This window comes from Cataglyphis hispanica, chromosome 7, assembly GCF_021464435.1.
Source record: "Cataglyphis hispanica isolate Lineage 1 chromosome 7, ULB_Chis1_1.0, whole genome shotgun sequence".
Classification (NCBI taxonomy): Eukaryota; Metazoa; Arthropoda; class Insecta; order Hymenoptera; family Formicidae; genus Cataglyphis; species Cataglyphis hispanica.
In genome coordinates, this window is record NC_065960.1 from 585,992 (window position 1) to 600,700 (window position 14,709).

General features: G+C 27.6%; 1 protein-coding gene across 1 annotated transcript in view; it reads right to left on the minus strand.

Annotated features, from left to right (window-relative positions):
• Positions 1-14,709, minus strand: part of LOC126850757 (probable multidrug resistance-associated protein lethal(2)03659) — a 209,410-nt gene that overhangs the window by 99,169 nt on the left and 95,532 nt on the right. The window contains 2 exon segments of the mRNA XM_050594052.1: positions 4,601-4,692; positions 4,695-4,857. Coding sequence (XP_050450009.1) covers positions 4,601-4,692; positions 4,695-4,857 — 255 coding nt within the window.

Here is a 14,709-nt window from a genome sequence, read left to right on the forward strand (position 1 = left end):
ATTATAAAATTAATTTTTTTATTTAAATAAAAACATTTAAAAGAACTGTTCTATAAATCAAAAACACTGTTGTACAAAATAGTTTAAATTTCCTACAAAAATAATGATATCAAAAATTGCGTCAAATTACTAAAAATTTGTTACAAAATTAATTTGTGTATTATTATTTAAATAAAAGCATTTAAATTAAAAAATTATTATACAAAATAGTTTTTTAATTTCCTAGAAAAATAATGATATCAAACAATATTATGCTAACTGAATAATAATTTGTAAAATACATTTGTTTTATTATTTCCAATAATAAAAAAATATAATTAAATTTAATAAATTACAAGATATAAAAATTACATAAGATATGATGTAAAAAACAATCACATATGTATTTATTCTAATAACTATATATATATTCTAGAAAGTTTAATAAAAAGGGAACATATAAAATAAAAACCAAACTAAAAATTTTATATAAAAATTAGAAATTAAAAATCTTTACAAAAAATTAAAAATTTGGACAAAAGTTAAAAATTAATACAAAATCAAGTAACAAAAAAAAATTTTGCTCAAAGTTTTGGCCCTGCTTAATTTCAAAATTAATAACTGTAATGTATTTTAAACTAACAAATAATTAATTTTATTTAAATATTAAATATTAATTTTATTACATCAATAATTGCAACTCCGTAAATGTACGGAGTACGTAAATATTATTAGCATATTGTTCAGTTTAGCAGCGCCAAGATCTTGAGCAAAATTTTTTTTAATTTTTTTATTTTGTATTAATTTTTTACTTTTTCAAATTTTTAATTTTTAATATAGACTTTTAATTTCTAATTTTTGTATAAAGTTTTTTCAATTTTGTTTTTGTTTTATATGTTTCCTCTTTTTAATAAATTTTTCAGAATATACAGGGTGTCCTAGACCACCCGTACAACCCTTTTTTTTAAAAAACTAAGCATTTTAGAGAAAAACGTTTTGAATAAAAATTGTATGGTTTTCAGAGTAACATAAGATGGTGCCATTGGTTTGACTTTGGATTGCATCTTTAAGGTCAAGTCAAGGACACCTTAATTTCTTAAATGGAAACCTCCACTTTTTATTGCATATTCTTGTAGCTTATAATGAGAGCTTTTCAAAATACTATAATAAAATATTTTTTCATTAAGAATTTTTTGAGTTATATTGTATCTTAATCTGACACATTTTAATATAAAATATAAAATATCTCAAAAATTATTTAGTTTTCGATAATTGTATTATAATATTTTTATATACAGAATAATAAGATGAATAAAATGGTGTACAGAAAATAATTGTTTTTAAAAAAAGTATGCAATTTTTTTGCAATATATTTTTTTATAACAATTATTTATTTTTTCTTTACACCATTTGATTCATCTTAATATTCTGTACATAAAAGTATTACGATACAATTATCAAACACTAAATAATTTTCGAGATATTTTATATTTTATACTAAAATATGTCAGATTAAGATACAAGATAACTCAAAAAATTTTTAATAAAAAAATACTTTATTATAGTGTTTTGAAAAGCTCTCGATATAAGCTATAAAAATATTAAATAAAAAACAGGGAATTCCATTTAAGAAATTAAAGGTGTCCTTGACTTGACCTTAACGATGCTATCTAAAGTCAAACCAATGACACCATCTTATGTTACCCCCAAATCATACAATTTTTGTTCAAAACGTTTTTCTCTAAAATGCTTAGTTTTTGAAAGAAAAGGGATGTACGGGTGATCTAGGACACCCATATAGTTATTAGAATAAATACATATATGATTGTTTTTTTATATCATATCTTATGTAATTTTTTTATGTATTATAATTTATTAAATTTAATTATAATTTTTCTTATTAATGGAAATAATAAAAGAAATATATTTTATTCAGTTGGCGTAATATTATTTGATATCATTATTTTTCTAGGAAATTAAAATAACTATTATAACAATTTTTTTCATTTAAATGTTTTTATTTAAATAATACTAAAATTAATTTTATAATATAAATTTTTATTTATTTGGCACAATTTTTTAATATCATTATTTTAGAAAATTTAAACTACAACAGTATTTTTGATTTATAAAACAGTTTTTTTAAATGTTTTTATTTAAATAATAATAAAAAAATTAATTTTATAAATTTTACAAATTTTTACAATAATTTATGTAATCTATGATATACAGGGTGAGTCATTTTAATCAATACAATCAATGCAAATATTTCGCAAAATAAGCAAGATGGACAAAAAATTTTAAACAAAAGTTGTAGGGCTCAGAAGGACACCTGATGGTGACCTTGACTCTGACCTTAGAGTCAAATTTAGGAGTTATTTTAAAGTCAACTTGATTTTCTTAAATGGAACTACCAATTTCTCATATCATATTCGTAGCTGGCGTCAAGATCTTTTCAAAGCACTATAATAAAATATTTTTTTCATAAAGTACTTTTCGAGTTATGAGACTTGAAATATCATATGTTGCGCATAACACAGCCGACGTGAGCCACAAGTGCCAACAGCAATTCAATATCATCACGCAGCACAACATACAATCCTTTTTCGTGTGCAAAATTTAGTGCAAAATTTGGAGATTATAATTATGACATTCCAAATCAAACTGTGTTCTCTAAAATTATGTTAATATAGTTAATATAGTTTTATGTTAATTTTATATGAACTTATGATCACATATTCATTTAAATAAGAAATTCGATGCTTAATTGATTCCAACACTAAAGAAAGACGTTTTTCAGCAACACACTAATATGGCATCTCAACGCATTTGTTTTTAATTCTAGAAAGCGGTAAATTGTATAATTTTGCTTTTTAAAAACTGACTTTTTTTTGAAAATTGATATTGCGCTCAATTACATCGTAATATTTCTAACTATTATAAGCAAATTTTTTTCCCAAACTATTCTATCCAATTTTAGACATGGCTGATTATACTTTTTTAAAATTCGTCGATATGTTACTAATTTTGGGAGAATCTTTTGGCAATTACCGTAAAGTTGCGAGAGTTTACGAAATCGGTATCCAAATAGACGAATGCTTCCGTCATTTGAACGCTTAAAATTAGAGCCCAACAGGATCAATAGACCCGTCGTCGCGCTAAACGTGATTATAATGTTGATGATGTACGTGTTCTAACTGTCTTAGAGACTGCCTACAATAATCCTCATAACTCATAAAATAGCAAGACAAACAGGTATATCTCAGAGAACAGTTGTGAAAATTTTGAGAAAAAATGAAAAAATCGTATTATTAATACCATATCAAACTAACGCAGTTTTTAATTCCAGATGATGATATGCGACAGCATATCTGTTTTGTTAATGGGCCGAACAAATGATTGCGCATGATGCAAATTTTTTCAAATACGTTCTTTTTTCTGATGAATTGACATTTAAAAATACCGGAGAATTGTACACACATAATTGTCATTATTGGTCATTATCAGATGTAAATCTTTATTGGTATAAGGAAGAGATAATCAACACCGTTGGAATGTAGTTTGGTGTGGAATCGTCAACGGTTATCTAATTTGTCCATATTTTTTTCATGAAAATATGAACAGACATAACTTTCTGAAGTTCCTCAGGAATCACCCGCTTTATTCGAAGTTAATTTAGAGACAAGGCAAAGAATGTGGCTTCAACTGGATGCAGCATCACATTATGCACAAATTATAAGAAATTTTCTGGATTAATAACTCAACAGCAAGTGGATCGGACACGGTGGTCCAATTGCATGGCCTGCCTGCTCACCAGATTTTCCTGATTTTTATTTGTGGGGATACATAAAAAATATCGTATTCGAGCGGGAACTGACGACAAGAGAAGACATGATCGAACGGATTAAAATGGCTTGTAGGGCAATACCAAGGACTGTTTTACTTAGAACAGTCAGACATTTCTCAGAGAGGATCAGGTTATGCATTCGAGCCAACGGGAATAATTTTGAACAGTTTCTGCGATAAATGTTGAAGGAATGCTAATCAATCACTTCGAATCATGAGAGGCAAGGGGCACTCACGTTAATCAAGCACTCTAAAGGGAATAGAAAACTATTACGTCTACGCCGTTGTTCCTAGATAGCGCTAAAGTAAAAATAGAATTAAAAATGCCGTTTTACATGCAGCATACGATATTTTAAGTCTCATAACTCAAGAAGTATTTTATGAAAAAATATTTTATTATAGTGCTTTGAAAATGTCTCGACGCCAGCTACAAGAATATGATATGAGAAATTGGTAGTTCCATTTAAGAAAATTAAGTTGACCTTAAAATAATAACCCTTAAATTTGACTCCAAGGTCAAGGACCAGGTCACCATCAGGCGTTCCTCTCTGAACCCTACAACTTTTGTAGAAAACATTTTTTCCATTTTGCTTACTTTACGAGATATTTGCGTGTATTAATTAAAATGATTTACCCTGTATATTCTGTGTATCATATATTTATTTATTTTAAAGGAAAAATAGATAAAATAAATATTTGCTTTTTTAAATCATAATATTAGGTTAGATGATAATATAATTTGTCTGTTTATATTTATGCAAAAAAAAATATATACCTAGAAAATAATTCCATAACTGCTTCTGCTAATCCAATTAGTAGAAATGGTTTTCCAAAACAGCGCAATAATACTCTGAGTAATTGTGGATCATTTTAGAATCATTTTTCTTTTCTGCGCATGATTCTACTTCTTTTTTCCAAGCTTTACCTATAATTTTACCTAAATGGCTTGTCCTGTCTTGCATAAGAGTGGTATAAAGATCACCTTCTTCCAAATCTTTTTTGTAGCCAATTCGAAAAATATTTTTAGTCCACCTATATATTATCAGTTTTCCAAAAGATCCAAAATGATATATTATCAATTATTTTCTTAACTCTCAAATAAAGACATAGTACTAGAGAGTAATAGAGATACAACTTAAGTAAACAAATGTTAAAATTGTTTCTTCTACATAAAATTCTATTTTTTTTTAAATAAATTATTATGCATAATAATTAATAAACTATTTAGATTTAAAGTTGCACAAACTTTATTTATTTATTTTTTTAAAGCTTGGGTAATAATTAATTGGGATTTGATGTACAATCGATATACATAAGTTGCATTTATCTTTGTTTCTGTAAATAAAGGTAAAATATTTTTAATAGTTGTTAAATTTGTTGATATTATACAGGATGTCTCGTATTAGACGGATTTTCTTCGTGCAGATAGAGCGACTTAAATCGAGTAGAAAAATTTTGTACCATTTTGCAATCTTCACAATAATTAATGAGATATTAATTAAAAAAGATTGTACAATCAACGCAAGCAGAAAGTGCGTGGCGAGAAAGAACCTCTTATTATCACGTAATACTAACCGCGCGACGAAGCAGTTGATGGGGTTTCTATAAAGGAGATAATGACATGCACGATCGGCACGTAATATTAGAATCCTGCCACTTGTATATAGCTGTTATCCTTTGTAAAACGACCTTTTATTGCTTTGAGTTGCGTTTCCACTCGCGCGAATTGGCCGATTTTTTAAAATTAATTTGTCTCATTAATTATTTCTTTAATTAATTAATCTCTAATTATTGTAAACATCGCTAAATGATACAGAACTTTTCTATTCGTTTAACCCGCTCTATTTGCACTCGAAAGGAAATCCGTCTATTATTCTGTATAAAAAAATTTATGATTTTATTTAAAAAAATAATTAATAAAAGTAATTTTAAACTCTTTAAGAAGATCCTTAAGCGATGGGCGAACTCCGATGGGTTAGCGCCCTCATCTAAACGTAACTAAATTTGCCGATAATACCGGCATTTGTAATTCTGCTATTATCGACAGTATTAAATTAATTCGAACATGCATAATAGAAGATGCAATTTTTCCATTGTGTTCCATATATTCAAATGAGAATATTACAATATACTGCTTTATTGTTTACTGCCTTATTGTTAGCATTAGATATATCCAAACATATCTAAGCATGTAATAGTAAAATATACATGTGTGTCTTTATTGCATTTGAACCCAATTTCATTATTACTTATATTATAATATTTACTCCTCTTTATATTTTTTAAGAGAAATGCCATTTGGTCATTTGTGTCCATTTTTATATATTTATGTATACATATATATAATATATTTTATATATGTATAAAATATTATATATATATATATATATATATATATATATATATATATATAATTGTTGTATATGTAAATGTTTATGTATTTGTATAAATAATAATTTCTATAAATAATATATAAATAATGAATTTACAATATTTTGAATATTGAATTTCCAATATCTTGAATATTTTAAATAAAGAGTAAGTTCCTCCAACGCCTATTCTTGTGAGACACAACCATATAAGTATTTTTTTCTTTCCAATAAAGATATTTGCATTAAGATTTTTCTCTTGGTATTTTTTTGCATATCATGATAAGCTTTATGAATACGATAATAAAGCTTTACCATCATTATGCAATTTGATATAATCGATATGATCGAGAGCTCAGTGTTATAAACTTTTTCACCACACAAATGTGAATGTTTATATATTAATAGGACATAAGTACACATATTTTGAGATTTGTCCAAATATATCCTCTCCAGCTCACGAATTAATGATCTCTGGCATTTATTTTTTAACACACATGCAAATCGTATCTTGTGTGAAATAACCAGCTCACGAATTGATCGCCTCTAGCATATATTTTTTAACCAAAGCGCACATGCATTTGATGTGAAATATTCTTAAAACAATCACGAATTGATAGCCTCTGGCATATATTTTACGCATATGCAAATCGCATCTTGTGTGAAATAACCAACTCACGAATTAATCGCCTCTGGCTAACTAACTACTGTATCAGTAACTATTATTTTACTAATATAACATATAATATTACTATTTTACTAATATAATAAGAGAGGCAAGCTTTTCTCGTTATATTTGCGTCTCATTGCAACCCTCCCACACACTATATATTAAAAATTGTACACAAAAATACAACAAACTTGAACGTGGAATAATGTTGAACACACTATAATTTCTTGTTATGCGAAGGACAAGACATACGCGACAAATTGAGATTGAGCCTTCCTCGCACTGATACGATCGCGTGCATCTGTTGCATGTGTATGTGCGTACAGCCGACTTACTACCTGATACACACATACTTACATACTTACATACTGACTGCTATAGATATCGCGTAATGATGAAAATGAAAACTAATGCACATCTTTATAAATGTTTATTCTTATAAATTAATATTCTATGATCGAATAAAAACATTATTTTTATATTGTTAAATTAATTTCATAAAAACAAAAACATTATTTCTATTTAACGAAAAAATTATATAAAATTAATTATTTATATGTATATTAATATGCATTATTCTATAATTAATAATAATTGTATTATCCTTGTACATTATACATTGTTCATACAAGGTGTCCCTAAATTTAAATTTTGCAATAGAATAATTCTGGAAATATTAAATAATAAAATTTTTTATCAATTTTTTTTTAGCAGTATTTTATAAAATGTAATAGCTTTTACTTTACGATTTATATGATCGCCTGTGATTCATGCATCTAATAATTGATAACCGAGCTTCGCTTACTCTATATACGATAATTAATTGATAAATTATCAAATTTTAATATTAATCTTGTTACTAATAAAATACTAATAAATATACATTCTAATGCAAAATTTAAATTTCTAAATTTTGATGGACACTTTATATATAACATATAATATGTAATATACAAAGATAATACAAATAATAATAAATATACAGAATAATCCATATTAATATACATATAAATAGTTAATTTTATATAATTTTTTTGTAAAATAGAAATAATATTTTTATGTATAAAATCAATTTAACTTTTATTTTACATTAAAAAAAAAATTGCAAAAGAGTACCTTTGCGCATATTAGCACAAGTACATAATGTGCCCGGATGGGCACGTATCCGGATGATGCGACATCGGTAATCTTTTTATATCTACAAAATATGAACATTTTATAAAAAAAAAAAAACAAATTTGCATTTTATCAATATGAATATAATGGATTAATGACATTCTTGCGATAAAAATGATACCAAATACGATATAAATCGTATAAATCGTATAATTTTTAATGAAATAAGTAATCATAATTAGATAATTGATTAAAAATAATCCGATTTATGTCATGTTTGGTATTATTTTAATCGCAAGAATCTTATTAATCCATTATATTTATATTCATACTAATAAAATGCAAAATGCAAGTTTCAGTTTTTATTCTATAAAAGATTTATATTTTGTAGATAAGAAAAGATTCCGATGCTGAAAAGTCAACAAAAGAGAGAGTAAGAAAGAATGAAGGAGCAAGCGAGATGACAATCAAAGACAAATCAAAGACAAATCAAAGAGGGCTTACATGAGGCGTATGTCAAGACAATAAACAAGCTCCCGAAAGTTTAACCTTTGACTTTACACATTGGCCTAGACATATTACAGATGATATATTGATCTCGCTCACTCTTTAAATTGCTTATATCAGAGTCACATTTTTATTTACTGCGCACGTGTTATGTATAAGTACACTTGTTTGATTAATTTAAGCTTAGCATGGGGTCTTATTATTATTTGTGTTCACTTTTGTTAATCATTAATTTAAAATTTAAAACTACTACTATGCGACATTCCATGATGTATGGGATCAATCAATCACTTCGTAAGTTTTAAATTTGAAATGTCTCTTTAGAGTTATGTCTTTTTTATAAAAATGTATATATATCCCATTGTGTTATCTTCTTCACTGTTCAGATATGCATGCTCATTCATGGCATACAGTAAAGAATCGTCACGATTGACTAATGGATTGTATCCACATTTCCACTGCCCTCGAACAATGGAGAGACATACCCTATGGATGACGCTCACACCGCTTAATTTATAATTTGAATTTCTTTAATTTTTATCATTTTTTGATTAATCTATTTTAACAAAACTGACATGCCCTGACTTTAATGTTCACATATTGAAAACGTTTATATGCGCCTTTGTCGAAATTCGTTAATTTATTATGTATTTGCGCTGAGGATGGTCCAAAAAAAAGGATCGAAACGTTCGCGAATGTTATAGAGTCTCAATAAACTAGAAAATTGCACCTAAATTACTGTGCTGATTCTTTCGCCTATCTCGGTTTGTTTTGACAAATCAAAGAGTTCCGAAGTCTTGCTCGCCAGGCCCTTCTTTGTAATCTTTGATATCAAGAGACACGATAGTGACTCGCGCCAAGTGAACGCGAAGCAGACCGCGCGCAGCAATGGCGAGACGCCCCGTGTATCTATACGCGAGACAGCCAATTAAGAGTAACTGAGATTATCAGTTCTCAATAATTGCTGAACGGATTGAATTCTTACTAGGCTTATTTGATAGCTTGAGTTTCAATTATATGAGGAAAGTATCTTTATTTTCGTTCTACATATAATATAAACGGAGATATTACGATCAAAGTCCGAAACAGAAAATTTATGAGTAAGAAATGTGTTGGTCGTCTTGACCAAGACGGTCGTCTTGGGACAAAAGTACAGTTCTCGTTTGTATCGTATTGCAGCAGTAGCGCTCATAGCTAACAGTATTGTATTATAAGTATATAATATAATATTGTAAGTATAATATATATATAGAGTATTAAGACAAGTATAGTGTCCTTAAAGGATCGTATTCCTGAATAAATTCTAAAACGATTTTTCCTTTACGAAAATTTGATCTGAAACTTAGTTTTTAAATTATAAAAGGAAATAGTGAGCGAATTACGGGACAGGTACATATGGTAAGCAGGAGCGGCGCTTACCATTCGATGCGAGGCGCTCGCTACAGCTCACTCGAGTGCTACAACGTACTCATCCCGTAAATCGCTCACTATTTTCTTTTATAATTTAAAAACTAAGTTTCACAAAATTTTCGTAAAGGAAAAATGATCTAAGAAATCATTCAAGAATACGATCCTTTAAAAACGAACGATTGTTCTAAATCACCCCGTTACAGCACTCGATCAGCTGTTTGCTATACGCGATGTGTGTGTGTGTGTGTGTGTGTGTGTGTGTGTGTGTGTGTGTGTGTGTGTGTGTGTGTGTGTGTGTGTGTGTGTGTGTGTGTGTGTGTGAGAACGTGTACGCGTATTACATGCACACATACACTCACAACACTCTCCTTCCCCCATCTCCCCCTCAACCCTCTCTCCCTCCCCCTCCCCCCACTCTCTCTCTCTCTCTCTCTCTCTCTCTCTCTCTCTCTCTCTCTCTCTCTCTCTCTCTCTCTCTCTCTCTTTCTCTCTCTCTCTCTCTCTCTCTTTTTCTTTTTTTTCTCTGCTTGTTCTTTATTGTATTCATTGCAATTACTATATTCTTTTATTTGCTTTATTTTTATTCTTTGTATTTTCGTTTTTCTACATGATAATAAATTAATTTATTCATCTTTATTTTATAGAGCATAAATGAAACATTGTATTTTATAAATAAAAAGAATATTATACATGTGTGTGTTTTTGTATATACATTTGTTGTATTTAACTATAATAAAATAAAAAAAGAAAATAACTTGTATTGTAGATCTCATTTATGTATAAAATAAAAATACATAAATTTATTTATTTATTTATTTACGTGTAGAAAGATAAGAATAAAATAGAATAAATGTTGAACAAATATAAAAATATAATGGGAATGAAAGAATAATAAATGAACAAAAGAAGAGAAAGAGAGAGAGAGAGAGAGAGAGAGAGAGAGAAGCGCAAGTGAACGTAGTGAAGCGAGAAGCATGAAACTATACATAATACATAGTGAGCGAGCGATTAGAAAGGGACAGAGTGTATGATTGAAAAAGAAAGATAGAGAAACTGCAATAATGTTAGCGTACTCTGCATACATGTATTTTGCTCTACACACATGAAAGATACGAAGATAGTATAATTATGTCCGTCTTTGTCATGTAAGATTGCAGCAAGTCTTTCGCGACATCATGCAATTAATCTACTGCTCTGTTCTATTCTCGAGCCTCGATCTCTCACACACACGCACACATATGCATGGAAATTTTGGATTGCATTATCTTTTTTACAAAGCTTCTAAACTCATTTCTTTAAGTTCACTGATACTCTTTGATGAAATGCCGAGTCTGGTGGCTACTGATTAGACACGTGCAGATTACAAATCTTTTATATTAAATAAATGTTGACGGTAGAAGCCGATAATAAAATTGTAATTTTGTATTTTTTTCACTTTTTATATGAATCCGTTATTATATATACTTTAACTATGGAAAAGGATTTGTCGATATCTATAATAAACAAAAAGATTAAACACTTTAACTTAATATTTGCGTTTTGATCATTAAAAAACAGATCTTACGAATCCCCTTAACAAAGAAAAAAGATTTACAATCTTTTTTATTATATTACTTGTAAATGTTGTAACTTGCATAAGATAGATAAATTTTTATCTATTACTTAATTTTTTCAGATTATTGCAAAAATTTTTAAAATTGTGGAAATTGTTATAATGAACATCTGTGTGCAATTGAATATGCAAAATGATTCTCATAAATAGTTATAAATTAATATTTCTTTATTAAAATAAAATATTGAGAAACTATTTATTAGTATTTTTATGGTTATAGGCAGCACATTGTTCATATGATATTCAATTCTTTTTTAAGTGGAACAGCATTTTAAATTCTAGTAGAAACACATTATGCCAAATGGTACATTTCTCGAGTATCTCTCATCTACGAATTCCTATGACAAATATTTATATAAGAGTATACACACATACACAAATTAGTAACTAAATAACTAAATAATTATATTTGTTTTTGTTATTGATAATTGCGAACTCTTAGCAAAAATATTATTTTATTAAAAAAAATGTTTTTAATATAATTGGCAATAAATAAATAAGTGTATATATGTATATATTATACATATTAGTATATATATTGATATAAAGAAAATAATTATTTTTAGAAATAAATCATATGTAATTATATACGAAGTATTTTTTTTACAATTATTTGTTTTTTTTACAATTGATTTGTTTCATTATTCTGTACATAAAAGGATTACGGTAAGATTATCGAAAACTAAATATTTTATGAGATATTTTATATTTTATATAAAAATATATTAGATTAAAATATAAAATAATTTGAAAAATATTTAATGAAAAATATTTTATTATAATGTTTTAAAAAGCTCTCGAGATAAGTTATAAGAATATGCAATAAAAAATAGGGGATTCTATTTAAAAAAAATAATGTTGAATTCTCTTAACGAGCGAACGCGGTGGAAAAAATAAAGGCAAAGAATATGAAACACAATAATGTGGTGATATATAAGATTTATATGATTAAGAACGATACAACGTAAGTGTGTCTTGATGGGATAACGTCCGAACTGACTGTGAAAACAAAAGACAATAAGAAGGAGAGAAAACCCATCGGGCCGAGGCAACGCGATAGCTTCCAAAAATGCGATTACTAAATTAGCATTTAGATGTCGCGACGTGAATTGCCGTATTAGATATTATCTTCTCTCTTGGGAGATCGTCTTTTGCTCCTATAGCGATAACATTGCATTAGAGATTACTTCAAATACAATTTAACAAAAATCTAAGTTTTCTGTATTTTTATATCTCTTTCAAGGGCGCAAACAGTCTCCTTCTGTTTAAAATTTGCTTACATTTGTTATTTTTAATTTTGGTTTTCGTATATTTGTAATTTGCACAAAATCGGGATCATCCCGGGATTGCAAGAGGAAAAGAGGGTTTGCTCCTCGAAGACTTCGAAGATTCTGCTAATAAATCTTCCAATGTATTTAATGATCCCAATTCTTTTCAAAACGATATAAATATGGGAATAGAAGAAGATAAGATGGAGTTTAAATCTGAGAAAAATGAAAGATCCAAGCGGATTTTAGAAATTTCGACATTTAGAGGCGAGAGTTCGACTTCTCGCAAAGGTTCTAGCAAAAATAACCTTGAAGGAAGTCTTTCTTCAGATATGAAAGCAAAACGTAATATGAAAAAACTTAAGAAAATCTTAGATGTTAGTATTATTAGCCCAAAATTTTCACCTAAAATCAATAATAAAACTGAGGTTAATTTGGACATTGCTCAAGATAGTCTTTTTGATAGTAAAGACAAAGGACCTTTTTAGATTTTCCTCAATGTAAACAAATTGAAAAAAAGAATCCAGACCTCTTCCAATCCTTGAACTTGCCAGAATATTATTTGTGGTTGGTATTGGCATTAAATATGTAGATATGTTATCTATATCTAGATCCTGCTGAAAACTTACTTTCAATTCTATCACGAAAGCCATCGTGCTATCTAGAATAAATATTTAAAAGATAGGAAAATTGAAGCTTATATCCAAAGATTCCTCAAAAAACGAAAAGGAATTATTCAGGGAGTCCCCTTGGACATTTTTTTAGAAAAAAATTTAGTTAATTTTATTAATAGAGAAAATAATTACGTCAACTGATAGTCAGGTAAATGGAAGGACTCAAACAATATTTGCCTTGAATTTAAAGGTCAAATATTGCCAGACTTAATCAAAATTTTGAGAATCAGCATTCCAGTCCTATCTTTATTCCTTCGGTAAGGATCTATTATAAATGTTCTATTGGTCACATGAGTAAAGCATGTGATAAAGAAGAAATATGCTTAAATTGTGGTAAAGCCCATGTTATCAGCAAAGAAAACAGATGTACAACAGAAAATGCTGAAATGCTGAATAAACTGTGATGCCCTGGTGGAAATAATTTTATAATAATTTACACATTTCTTCTAAAAATTCTAATTTTCAACAACAAATCACAATTTTCTACAAATTTGTGAAAATTGTAGAGAATCATTGGTAAATTGTAGTAAATTATAGTAATTGTAAAAATTTTAACGTTTCTATAGTTTTTTATAAATATTTTTATCAGTAATGAGTTATCATTATATATAATGAGTAATCAATATAATGAGTTGTAGAAATTATAGATTATTGTAAAAATTACAACTATTCACAAACTTTCTATACCATTCCATGATTTCCAATATTTCATGAGCGATGTAATAAGTTGTAAAAGTTGTAAATTATTATAAAAAAATCAGAACTATTCACATCATTCAACAATTTTTCATGAACATTTTTATAAGAAATATATTTATTTACAACTATTTACAACTTTTTACTTTATAGAAACATATACACACATATTAATGCTCAGAAAAATAGAACATTGCAATTAGCCCCTAGAACATTGCAATTGCATTGCAGTAATGTTACAATCTTGCAAATTATAATGCAATATTTTTGAGATATTATTAGAACGTAATTGTAATATTTCATGATAATGTTACAATAACATTTCAAAAGCATTACAAACAACAATTCGGTAATCGTTAGTTTGTTCGTTTACCGCTATGCGGCACATGTTGCACTATTTATTCCGCATTTAATTTTTAGTCACGATGATTATATAAAAAGCTTGCAAAGAGCGATTAGTAAGATTAAAAGTAAAATAACTATTTTTATCAGTTTAATTTGTTTGATACGACCCTAAAACAGGGAATTCAGACATTGAAAATTGTTTAATATAATTTTTAAT